This window comes from Nilaparvata lugens, chromosome 4, assembly GCF_014356525.2.
Source record: "Nilaparvata lugens isolate BPH chromosome 4, ASM1435652v1, whole genome shotgun sequence".
NCBI lineage: Eukaryota > Metazoa > Arthropoda > Insecta > Hemiptera > Delphacidae > Nilaparvata > Nilaparvata lugens.
In genome coordinates this window covers 75,688,585-75,702,725 of record NC_052507.1, presented here as the reverse complement: position 1 = coordinate 75,702,725, position 14,141 = coordinate 75,688,585, and the positions used below count along the sequence as shown (strand labels likewise).

Sequence of the window (14,141 nt, the reverse complement as noted above, 5' to 3'; positions counted from 1 at the left end):
AATGACGTACGATTCCATTCATGATTGGAAGAAGTCGCCGGCCCTTTTACAATGGAAATTCTCGGCCCGATACAGAAACCTGATGACAAATTTACAACAGAATTAGAAACATAATAATTATCAATATCTAATAGGATTGTATTCAATTGATTTTCTAGGTAGATCATCAAATAAATACAATTCACCGCTTCCTATGAGGAAATAATATTATTAACATACATAAATCGAACACTTTTAAAATGATAAATTATATTCAATGACAATAATGAAAATACTCACCCAAAAGGGGTATTGGAGATCCAAAGTATAGAGGAATCAATCGTCATCCTAATTCAAGCTATCCCATTATTACTGTATTCTCAAAAGGGGGACTTTACTTCTAAATATTACTCTCAGCCTACATTTAAAGTAACTTCAAAAGATGTCCGATTTACTTGGACAATCAATTAAATTCTCCTGGAGAGAATGAGAATGTACCCCCAAACGAAAACATTACTGGAAATTGAAAGAAAATCTCAAGAAACAGTTAACACTATGACAGCTGGGATTAGAATGATCGCTCTCCTAGTTTTCAGAGGCGTCCAGACTGATTAGTTTTACCATAATTACTTGAAATATTCACCCGATCGCCTGTGAATTTCTCTTCGCCCGCTCTCTTTCTCCTCAGTAAATAAGGAAGGTGATACGTTCAAGCAAGAAGGAAACTAGGAGAGAAAAGTTATTTCCCTTTTGCAAGTTTAGAATTATGGGATTGATTCAGCATACTTCTGGCGTCTAGATCTGTCGTGAGAATAGATAATTCCAAGTGGGATCGTGGGAACCAAGGACTTTAATAAGATTCTGATCATAATTATAATGATTTTAGAAATGCTGGCTAAGTTGCCAATGAACAAGAATAAATTTACTATCTTCATGGGAACTGAAAACTACTAACTTAAGATAGAATAAATTCCATTTAATAACTCAAAATTTTGGTACAGTATAGGGAGTTTATGTAGTAAATTTTACTGTTATCTCATGTTAATATTATGTTTAACATGTCAATGTTAATGTTAGTATATCCCGATAGTCCACGTAGTTCTTTTTGGTGAAGCTATGAGACGCTGTTAGTCTCTCATACTGTGCCGTTCTTACACTCTCACCCCTACAAAACAGTAATAATAGACAGTAATCGGCATGAATTAACAAAAAATCGGCTTGAAATTTGGAACATAAATGACATATTCCATAGGATATCTTCTTATGCAATTTTTCTCTATGAATCCTATTGAACTCCGGAATCGTTCTGCCATATTTATAATTGTTTGTACATTAACTGTATTTAAAGATGTTTTGTTTTGTTTGTGGTGTTGCAGGTGATGTGGACTCTAACTCAAAGGCGTGCTCTATGATCCTGACGAAGGTGATGGAGGACCCGCACAGTGGCAGCTGCCTGAACGTGAGCTATGCGGACATTGCGGGCCCCGTTGCCAACTACAACCCGACCGGGTCGCCCTATGCACACAACACGGCCGCAGTCGGAGCCAGCTCTTTCGCCGCCAACTCTAACCTCTCTAACAGTATGCAACGTCATTGATATTCTCCAACTTTTATCGGAAATTCGATTAACTAACAACCAACTAGTCATGACCCTAAATATCTCTGACGTTAGTCGTGAGCCTCGGTCCTGAAAACCCTTTTTTCCATATTAATTATTGAATAATTTAATGAATTGAATTCATTTTTTAATTATTTTTATTACAGGCAGAATGTTATTGTTTGATTTCAATATGTCCAAGGGATACCAATGCATGCAAAGAGCACTTGTGTGAAGCAAAAATTGATCTTTTCAAATTCAAATATTCTTTATTCCAGAAAATGCATATATACAATAATAAATACAATTACAATAAATGTGTATATGGAATACCCCTACAAAGACTATACCTCTGTGTGTAAGGAGTTCCGGTCAGCCTTTCGAGGCCTGAATAAGCTTAAACAAAATGAGTAATAAATATTTTCAAAATGCTACTAACTATACTCAAACATAGATAAAAATTACAGATTATAATAATAACTAAAAATAAAGCAACTTCTGGTAGTATATCAAACTAGTGTACATTATACTTCTGTATCTATGATACCAGGTAGTTGAATTGCAGGATGTGTAAATAAATAATAAATGCAACTCAGTAGTAAAATCCAAGATTCAAGTTAGGGAACATCCTAATAATAAAGACCAGCGGATGGCCGGGTGTCTTCTCATTGGAGAAAAGAGAAAAATGAAACTAAGAGATAAAAGAGAAAAACTATATAAGAAGCTGAAATGCGGGAGAAAAAAAAGGAAAAAAGAAACACCTGTTAGGACTGATATTAGTGCCAATATATTGACTGAAGCAGGCTTTCTGACCTTTCCCATCCCAAGCGGCTCCATGAACTCCACCACCCATGAACCACATGAGGCGTCGCTACAACTCAAACTATATCTTGTGGATTAAGTATGAATCCATAAGAATATTTAGTCTATTTTTTCTAAGGTATATCAATAGGGATTTTGTAAACAACTGTCTTATGCTCAATACCGGGAATTCTATGAATAGTTGGGCAGTTGGAAATCTGTAATCTTTATTTATAATAGTTTTTATTATCTGCCTCTGCTTTATTACAATTTTAATTTCTTTATTATAATTTTAAAAATGAATTCAAGAAAACTGAATTTTCAGTGTAGTGAAAAAGTAACGTTTGGTTATTATTTTATATAAAGTGAAAAAATATATAGAGAATACTATTATAGATCTTATAAGCAACACTACCAGAAAGATAGAACCAATCATAAGTTCATTCCTAGGGAATTCTTTAATCGAGCCTCAAGTTCATGGTGCACAATCATTGATTGTTTGCACTTTTTACTTTCCTTGCCCTATTACCATAGGTAAGGAAAGTATTGCTTTCCAAAAAAAATTAAGGTACCCCAATTTGTAAATTTCTATACGTTTCAAGGTCCTCTGAGTGCAAAAAAGTGGTTTTTGGGTATTAGTCTGTGTGTGTGTGTGTGTGTGTGTGTGTGGTGTGTGTGTGTGTGTGTGTGTGTGTGTGTGTGTGTGTGTATGAGTGTATGTGCGTCTGTGTACACGATATCTCATCTCCCAATTAACCGAATGACTTGAAATTTGGAACTTATGGTCCTTACACTATAAGTATCCGACACGAACAATTTCGATCCAATGCAATTCAAGATGGCGGCTAAAATGGCGAAAATGTTGTCAAAAACAGGGTTTTTCGAGATTTTCTCAAAAACGGCTCCAACGATTTTGATCAAATTTATACCTGGAATAGTCATTGATAAGCTCTATCAACTGCCACAAGTCTCATAGCTGTTAAAATTTCAGGAGCTCCGCCCCATCTATGCAAAGTTCGATTTTAGATTCCCAATTATCAGGCTTTAGATACTATTTAAACAGAAAATTTCGAGTGGAAAAGATTAAGCATAAAAATCTCTACAATTAATGTTCAGTAACATTTTCACCTAAAATTGAAAATAAGCACGAAATTCGAGAAAATGTTATTATTTCAATTATTGCAAACTGTTGATTCTATCAAATGATTCACTATGAAGAGATAGCAGACCTCGTATGTCTCCAGCGTTATTGTCCTGTCACCAGCTGGCTCAGATCTTTGTTCATAAGTAGACTTGAGATGCGCGTGTACACTAGCGTCAGGTGATCAATTTTCATAACGGCAAGGAAAGTTGTGTGAGTGCGCCACACCAGATTTTTGCTATTGACGAGTATCGTATTTTTACTGTGTTTGATTTAGGTTACAAAAATAGATGAGCTTCTTCATACATGAGGTGGCTTTAAGCTTGAAGATTGCTGAATGTGATGCATGTACTGTCAAGGTCTGTAGAAAGAGGTCTGAACACGCGGCCATTTAGTTGCTTGTTTAAAAGTTTGTCTACTTGCCTGAGCTGATAAACAGCTAATGTTTTATTAGTATAAAGAATATAGTATTGTATATAGTAATCATTAGTGTAGTCTATTTCGATATAATAACATCATATGGAATGAACATATTGTTTGAGTCTCGCTTCAAAATTTTCATTGGTAAATTTTTGATTGACCTCTATTTGTAAAAATTTGGGAGAAGACACTTTTGGGCTATGCCTGTTGGCTTCTCCCAATCATATTATATATTATAACAAGCAGGTAACCCGTGCTTCGCAAGGGTATATTTTAAAACTTGAAAAACTGAAAACTTGACGTAATGAAATCTAGAAGAATTTAAAATAGGCCTATAAGAATCCTCGGTTGATTAAGAATTTATATGCAACATTTCAAGAAAATCAGTCCAGTAGTTCAGATGTGATGATGCGTCAAACATAATTTTCCTATCCTTTACACTTGTATACGTGTTTAAGCCAGTTCTATTTCGATCATATGATTTGGTTATTTTTTATGAAATCGTGAAATCGTACCATAAATGAAATTTATACATTTATTCTGAAAAATCTAGAAGGAAAATTGAAATTTGGGCTTCGAGGTGCAAGAGATTGATATTTTTAGAATCTATGTGTAAAATTTGGAGATCTAAATCATTCCTGTTTTTCCGGTATGCAATCCACAAGTTGACATGTTTTGATGTGAACACACGAACAAACACAACCCTACTCTCTCTTATTATATAGATTATGATTTGTGATGGTCAATGAAATAAATAAATATCTTCGTTTACTATTAAGAATATCTTCAAAATGGCATTAGTAGCCGAAACATATCGTGACGAAATAATTCAAAAGGGTACTCAGATTTAGATTCTTATTTATATTAAAAGTAGCCCTGAAGAAAACAAAACAAGAATATCTTCTTATGCTATCTTTTCTCTATGGTTGCAGTAAGCCAGATGATGTTGAACGTTGTCTTATTGTTTGCTACGATTGTTTGAATTGTGATTGCTCGATTGTCGACGTATCCGATTGTGTTGCAGTGAGCCAGATGATGTTGAACGGTGGCGGAGGTGGCCTGGGCCAGGGTGGACTCAACCTGAGCCTCAATCTGAACTCGCCGTTTGTGGGCACCAACCAGTCGCTCACCTCCCAGCTCATTGACAACATTAAGATAATGCTTCATTCCCGTGGGTACTCCGAACATGCAACCAATGAGATCTCATCCGCAATGTCCACGCTTGCCAAGTACACATCTCATTTACATTTTTCACAAATCACTATCTTTTATTACTACTGTACTGTGGTCGGATTCACGTTATCAAGTCGGTGCACTAATCAATAATCAATAATATCAATAATCAATAATCAGTTACCTGTTTCTCTCTGTTACCACCGCGTAGGTCCAGTTATACACACATCCAGTTTTGGACGTACGACTCTTTTGCCGTCTATGTTCAATGAATACTGTACTATGTTCAATCTAAATATCGGGGCACCGAGCTTCGCTCGTTATCCTATACTATTAAACGAGCAACTTCTGTTTATATGTTTAGATGTTCAAATTTTTGGATGTTTAGATGTTTATGGGCCGGTTTCCGAGCTCGGGATTTAGCTAAGTTCTAGTTGGCTTTCAACTCTGGAGTCAGAAAATTGGCTTTCCGAGTCAGAGCGTTAACGTAGTTGAGGACTTAAATAGACTCTGGAGTTTAGAGATCATGTACCCTGGAGTTTATAATTTCGCTTTCTGAGTGAAGGGCTTATAAGTCCAGGACTTGAATTAGATTCTAGCCTCTTTCCGAGTCAAGGATTTATCAAAAATCGTTAAGTCCAGGACTTAAAACAGCGTGATTTTAAACCCTCGACTGGGGTAGGGTTTAAATTCAAGTTCTAGACTTGACTGAGCAAACACAATTCAGTTATTATTTTGGAGTAGATAAAAAGCCAAATAGATGTCATGGAATACCTAAATTATTTGAATTAGTCCATCTAAATTCACAATTTATAGTTTGCAAGTTCATTTAGGAATATAATTGTATCAGAATTATGCATAAAAAACTAACCTCATTTTACGACTGTGACATAACCTAAAAATGTTCAAGCAAAATAATACAAGGATCGCCTTGGAATTTATATTCCAATCTGAATGTTATTAATCAATGTCATATTCAACATATTAATAATAAAAACAATAATAAATTATTACTCCAGTTTTTTTCAAAACAAATACGTTTCCAAACTCAATAGCCTAATGAAATTTTTATTCCAAAATCACTGATTAGGATATTGATCCTAAGGTGTATGAATAAACATTTCATTTTACGTTATGCTATTATTTACGTTATGCTATTTAGATGTTTATGCTATTCAATAATAGCATAACGTAAAATGAAATGTTTATTCATACACCTTTCAAAGGTCTTGCTTTGAATAGGCCTACAAAGAAATCGAAACGTATTTTTACAAAATAGTTTGGAGAGCATGCTCATTTGAATTGTCCCGCTGTAATCAGCTGTTTCCGTTTTGCTATAATGCCAACAATACTACAGCAAAATAATATTGTGAATTTCCCTGATGTTTACTGCGTTAAAGTCCTGTACTCAAATAAGTCGAGAACTTGATAGACTCCGGAGTTTAGAAGATAAAATCGTGACTCAGAAAGTCAATTCAAACCCGAGAGCTTATTTTAGTCCTGGACTCTGAAAGTCCAGAACTTATAGATCCCGAGCTCGGAAACCGGCCCTATATGTTTGTATTTCACTGGATCTCGAAAACGGCTCTAACGATTCTCACAAAATCCAGAACATAGTAGGTTTATAATATAAAGATTCGATTGCACTAGGTCTCATCCCTGGGAAAACTCGCTGAAGGACATTAAAATGATAATATTATTATTCATCCTTGGAAAAACAGCTGATAATAATTATTTCGTCGTCTGTTGGTGATGGTAGTGGGTGAGCGAGTTCATGTGTGTGGGACTGTCAAAATTATACTGTTGAACTTTTGTAATCATTCAATCAGGTACTTAGTGCCGGTGGCAAAAAAGCCGGGTTATTTTCAATCCTGAATAATTCCAGTAAATACATATTTTTGAAATGGTCTTCTCTGATTTGGTTCACGTGAAGTTAATCAGGATTAAAATTTAACCGGATTTTGTGCAACTGGGCCTTTGTGAGGGAAATTTTTGCATTCCTCTGGGAATTAATCTCAATTTACTGTGATTAGATAGAACATTTCTGTATGAATGTTATTATAATATCTTCTTTTGTAATAAATTTTTTATGCTTTTGTAATCCAGAGCGAAGCTCGGTCCCCGATATGTTTTATTAAATTGATAAACAGAACACAATTCTTTAAAATGATCGTGTTTATATTTTTACAGCTGGCTATACGTCGGCTTATGAATTTCGGGGATGAGATATTTTGTTTTTCCACAGACCGAGTGCGTCTCACTCACTTTTTTATTATCCACAGACGACGAAAGTCTCAGCTGTTTTTCCAAGGATCAATTATCCTTTTAATGTCGTTCAGCGAGTTTTCCCAGGGATGAGACCTAGTGCAATCGAATTTTTATATCATAAACCTACCATCATAGAAAAACAATAGCGTAAGTAGATATCCCATGGTATAGGACGTTTATGTTGCAACTTTTACTGTTATCTCAAGCCGTTAGTCCATACATCTCCGTAGTTCTTTCCCGTGAAGCTGTGTGACGCTCGTAGTCTCTCATACTGTGCCGTTCATACACTCTCACACCAACAAAACAGTAAAAATCTACAATAATCGACAGTAATCGGCTTGAGATAACGGTAAAAGTTGCAACATAAACGCCCTATACCATGGGATATCTACTTACGCTATTGTTTCTCTAAGCTACTATGTTCCAAATTTCGTGAAAATCGTTAGAGCAGTTTTCGAGATCCGTTGGACATAAATAACCATAAATGAATATAAATAACCAAATATAAAAAATATATAAAAATATATACAGAAATTTCTCTTTAATAGGATAGAATTTATAAGGACGACAAAAAATCGTATGTTCTTAAATGTGTGTGTTACTAGACTGAAGCCAGTTACACACATAGAATTTGGACGATTTTGTGCACTCCTTTTAAATTCTGTGTTGAATATCCATACTTTTTCACTATTGATTTAAACACTCAGGGAAGGCGCACACCAGTTAGTCAAATCAAGGCAAGACATGATCAGACACGTTTAGTCACAATACTTCACATTGCTGCTTATGACGCAACTCACACTGATTAGTCATTGTAATTAGACGTGACTCCATAAGCAACTATGTGAAGTATTGTGTCTAAACGTGACTAGTCTTGTCTTGACTAACCGGTGTACGTCCAGCCTTATGAAGTGAAAAATGCACTTAATATTAGTACCGGTAATGATGATTGTTTCGACCTAGTGTGAGTCATCATCGGACTGAAGAAACTTACTCTAATGTCAAGGTTATTATTATGGTAAGGGATGCAATGGAATGTAAAACAGTTTCCCAACAGTCTCCTAAATGATCAAATGAATTTCTCATCCCACACACGCTTTGACAAAATTGTTCATAATTCAAAATTACCCTCACTAGCGCATCAACCAAACATCCCCACCCAAGGTCTATAAATACAGGTCATGACACTCGTGTTCCTTATGGAGCGGCCATTTTATGGGGTCTTCATGGCGGTACATTTGAAAATCCAATCCAATTCAATTTGCTCGTAACAAAATTATGCATTTTAAAACAATATTCTGGTTCAGATAATATGTGAATTCAGGTTTTCAATTTTTTAATAATGAAATTTCAATAATAAATGCTTCAATTGTTCATTTATTTATTATAAAAAATTGTTCTTATTCTTGTAACTCAAGTATTATGAGTCATAAGGCATTGGGACAAGACAGAAATATGAGAGGCCAACTTCAAAAATTGTTTTAAGTTCCCGATCTGAAAATCAACAATTCAGTACCTAGTTAGAATCTAAATATTATTATTCTGTCGGAACAATTTATTTTACAAATCAAAGCCAAGCAATATCCCTTGAACAACATAACAAAATAACACATCATGTTGTTCAATCTATAATGATAGCAGCTGATGAATTTGAAAATTGGTGAACTAGGACCCCATAAAATGGCGATTTTGCAATGCATTACGGGATTGTGTCATGACCTGTATTTATAGACCTTGTCCTCACCTATTCCTCCTCCTACATTCCTTAAACTTGACATTAGAGTAAGTTTCTTTAGTCTGATGGTGACCCAGACTATGTCGCACTACTAATAGAAATTGCATTTTTCACTTCATAAGTGTTTTGAGAGTAAAGTTTTATAAATTCTACCAGATTGAATGTAACTTGGCAAACCCATGAATTGTTCATAATATTCTCCAAGTTATGTTTAATCTAATAAAATTTATAAGGTTGGCTAAAAATCGAACGTACAAAAATCGATATGTGTGTTAAAAAATATGAAATGCTTATTACAAACACATCGATTTTTGAACGTTCGATATTCAGACAACCTTATAAATGTTATTAGATTAAACAGATGATGTTTATCAAGCTCCGTTCAATCTGCTAGAATTCATGAGGACGGCAAAAAATCGATATGTGTGTAACTGGCTTGAGGGTCATGATCTTGAATTAATCAGCTAGGTCCAACAATTTGCTAACTGGAATGCTATATTTTCTTGGAACACGATTCGGAAATAGTTCAGAGGTAGAAAAGGATAGAGCTATATGCTTTGTCTAATGACAGACAAGGAAAAGCAAACCAATGTTAATCAGGTGCTGACTCTATAACGTGAATCTGACTTTACTCTGAATCATTTGTCACTTTCCTCTATTAACTTAACTTCCGTTTTTGCTATTAACAATCAGTAATTATCAAAGCTTTGGTCAGTGTCACTGGAATCAATTGAGAACCTCCTCCAAGGCTTTTTCTATGAATAACTACACGTTAAAGGTTGATTCCCGTTTATCAGCACAGTGAACGTATACAGTGAGAATATTATTCCTCTGTGTTCCAATTGGACTCTTCATACTCACTCGGCCGGTCTTAGTGGAAATAGGCAGATTAGAACTTATGGGAATTATATTTTCACGGCGAGATTATCATTCCCCTGTGTTCTAATTGGACTATTCATACTCACTCGGCCGGTCTTAGTGGAAATAGTCAGATTAGAACTTATGGAAATTATATTTTCACGACGAGATTATCATCCCCCTGTGTTCTAATTGGACTATTCATACTCACTCGGCCGGACTTAGTGGAAATAGTCAGATTAAAACTTATGGGAATTATATTTTCAGGGCGAGATTATCATTCCCCTGTGTTCTAATTGGACTATTCATACTCACTCGGCCGGTCTTAGTGGAAATGGTCAGATTAGAACTTATGGGAATTATATTTTCACGGCGAGATTATCATCCCCCTGTGTTCTAATTGGACTATTCATACTCACTCGGCCGGTCTTAGTGGAAATAGTCAGATTAGAACTTATGGGAATTATATTTTCACGGCGAGATTATCATTTCCCTGTGTTCTAATTGGACTATTCATACTCACTCGGCCGGTCTTAGTGGAAATAGTCAGATAAGAACTTATGGGAGTTATATTTTCACGACGAGATTATCATTCTCCTGTGTTCTAATGGTACTATTCATACTCATTCGGCCGGGCTGAGTGTGAATACTCACATTAAAACTCATGGAAATCATAATTTCACTATAGTGGTCACTGATACTGATATGTGTGAACCTGCCTTTAACCTACCGTGTGTGTTATAACTTTTTTACAAAATGAATTATCTTGCTATTGCACCTAACACGGCTGTCAGACAAGTCAGTGCTTTTTCTGACAGTAAATATATCAGTCGTAAGGTGAAAAGTAATCTACTTATAATTATTATTGATATTTAAATCGTATCACAACTATTTCAGAAAATATCAATATATTTACCCAGTTCTGTATTGATATTAGTAGAAAAGTAAATTAGAGTGGAAAAATTGAGAGTTGTTGCCAACCAACTTGAAAGTTGATATGACAACGGAATTTGTACCGCTTTAAAGTGATCTGATCGCTAGTAAATTACGGTACATCTATGGAAAATTAACTCTGCAAATTGAGGAATAATTGTAGATTTATTTTTAAAACGTCTTGTTTGTGTGAAAAGATTTTATGTTATAAACTTATTCGATATTAATCAGTGACAAAGTCAGTTGTTATGATAATATTTACAAATTTATGATATTATTTAGGTTATTTGTGTATTGTAAGGTCAGTTAATGTTGTAAGATTTTTAAAACGAAATTCCTGTGAAAATATAGGACATATGGGTTGATCGAAGATGACATTATTATCCAGTTTAGTAAATCTTTAAGGGTTTGGTGAGGTTAGGCTTATTCTGTATTGGGATTACATCAAGTCAGCATAATATCAACGATGTTAATAATAAGTTTGATCAGAAGATGATCTTATTTGAGTTCAGTTCTGTTTTCACAGTTCAAAATTGTCAAGTTTTATTTATAATTTTGTTTTTCAATACTTTTACGTTTGATATTATTATTAACAAAATGATCAGGGAAGCTTTGAAAATGATACATTCAGAAGGTGTTCTCGCGTCTCTTGTATGTAGAGCAAATGCGTTCATTCAAAGTCCAAGTATTTTCTTCAAACAATACTTATTTGTTATTAAAAAAAAAATAATTTTATTCTCACAAAGATATATTGAAAAACAATAACTAGGAAATTCAAACTTATGAGAAAACTGATATTGAATTAGCTTAGAGCAAAGCAAAACTGTAAATTAAAAAAAATGTTTCTTCACTGAATTTTGAGATTTATCTTGTAAAGTAGTATTCTCGATTAATTTTTTAAGCAAAATAGATTTACTTTGAACAGTACTATGCAAATTGTGATAGCAAAAGAGTTTTTCCTCTGTAAATCGTCGAGTAGGGTTTTTGATTCAAATAGGCGATAGAGTTGAGACGAATTGTTGAAATACCTGATAAATTTAATCAGAAAAAGCCTTCAATCCCTAATCTTACCTTTTTGGGAAGCCATCCCATTCAAATGATTTGAAATCAATCTCTCTTCAACATCTATTTCATTAACCATTATCATTCATGGACATTCATAATCGCCGGTTGAATCAGAATGTAATTGTTAGTGTATTACATTGAAGGCTTTGTACAGCTTTTCAGATCATTTTATCCTACTAAATTTGAAAAGTATCATTCGTCTAATAGTTTTGAGTTGCATGTTCTTTTTCATTTATTCTTTATCGTAAAAATAGATGATTTTTTGCAGTATGGCCGCTATAACGTTGCCCACTAATGGTATGGTAGAGTTTAGATTTCAAACCTCGCTCTTCAAATTTCTTACATTTTCATTCAAGTTTGATGCATCTAGGTTGTGAATGAGTTAGGTGGTATGAGTGATGAATGATTAGAATCAATTAGATTTTGGTAATGCATGACGACAAATTTTATAAAAATCTGAGCGACTTTGGTAGAGGTGAATGGTAGAGTGGTTGTTCAGAGGACTTGAATTGGTGGAAGATTGGTGAGCAGAGTTATAGTGGCCAAAAACTAGAAAATAGTTCAAGTAGCTTTTTTTAATTATTTTTCCCTTAACTGAGTCTCCTAGTCTCTTATTAGGTTATGTTAGAGAGAAGATTTCCTAGTTAATTTAAAAATCTATAATCAACTTCTATCCGGTGAATTGGAATTGATGAACTGAATGGTTGATAATTTTAACATGAATGAACTTCTTATGATCTTTAAAATTTATAGTAAAGTAGAAATATAGTACTGGAAATAAGAAACTATCTTATTGTTTGCAGTAAAATGACATGCTATCATAATAGATATTCTTGAATTATGTTACAGTAACAATGAATTTTTTTGTTGACATATTCATTTACCTCTTGAGATAATATCAAGTCCGATACAATCGACCACGATTCTTGGAATTCAGTAGGCCTACTGTTTTTCGTAAATATAGTTTTGTTTTTATTATTATTTGATTTTACTGTTTCTGTAAATTTAGATATCATAGTAAATCGGATGTTCCTATTATTGTTGGGTCTCCAAGAACTTGTATAAGGATATTCCCATACCTGTCAATTTGACGTATATTTCATGCAATTTATCGTCTAGTCTGATAGATATTATTACAATATATTGGTCAATGATAATAATAAATTTGTATTGATGACAATATTTTGATCATTACAAATTCATTAGATATATTTCTTGTATATCCCTTGCAGTTGATGTGACGGAAATAATAGACGTTGAATTTTATTTGGGAAATATTTATTACAGCTCTGAGTTAATAAATATAATAGAAGTCAGAAATATAACAAAATTATAAACTTATCTTCTTCCTAATTTTAGTAGAAAGTCCAGAAATGAATTTTATGTGAGCATATCTCTTTATTCAAAGATTTAATTTGAAGATGAAACAATGTATACAAATTTTTAAATGTCCGGGAAACTGCAGGTAAATGAAGCAAGCTGAATTATTGTACTAAAGCTATTGGTTTAGAAAATTGATACATCTATACTATTACATCATGTGACTTTACCGTAGTGAGGTCCACGTTATAATGCCAGTGTTTGATTAGCAATGGTATTGCTATCCTTGTCTATCTTTCAACAAAGCGGATAGCGCTATCTCTTTCTCAATTTGCTCTGTTGCCAGATCGTCTTTTAACACTGTAGAATTGATACTGTAATTGATTAACAAAATATTTCTTCTTAGTTATGAAAATTCATGATGAAATTATTGAAAATATAATTTCTTGCTTAATAAAATATAATTGATTATTTTTAACGAGGATGAACAGTTGATTTTACATCAATAAACATGTATCAGCTACCGTGTATAGAAGGCATTGACAAGACAGAGGTTCGGCAACGTTTTTCTCCTATCTTTCTTCACTGTCATTATTGACCGAGCGAAGTGAGGTCTAAGATACAAGTCGACGGTTTGGCATTTCTCTTAATGATTGAATGTTGCGCATTTACGGCGTAACGCGGTAATAGATTTTAATGAAATTTGACAGGTATGTTTCTTTTTAAATTGCGCGTCGACGTATATACAAGGTTTTTGGAAATTTTGCATTTTTTTACATTTATTAATTATTCTAATTTTTGCAAGAAAGCACTGAATGGAAGTGGAAAACTAAGGATACTCCTTGTACTAT

The 14,141-nt window shown here is 33.9% G+C and overlaps 1 protein-coding gene across 13 annotated transcripts in view; it reads left to right on the top strand.

Annotated features, from left to right (window-relative positions):
• The window catches only part of LOC111047600 (RNA-binding protein Nova-1), a 135,218-nt gene that overhangs the window by 107,407 nt on the left and 13,670 nt on the right, over nt 1-14,141 (top strand). For 12 of the 13 annotated variants that reach the window (XM_039426471.1, XM_039426472.1, XM_039426469.1 and 9 more), the window contains 2 exons: nt 1,356-1,559; nt 4,963-5,167. In XM_039426471.1, coding sequence (XP_039282405.1) covers nt 1,356-1,559; nt 4,963-5,167 — 409 coding nt within the window. The remainder of the gene's footprint in view (nt 1-1,355; nt 1,560-4,962; nt 5,168-14,141) is intronic. The other variant, XM_039426478.1, reaches the window with a different exon arrangement.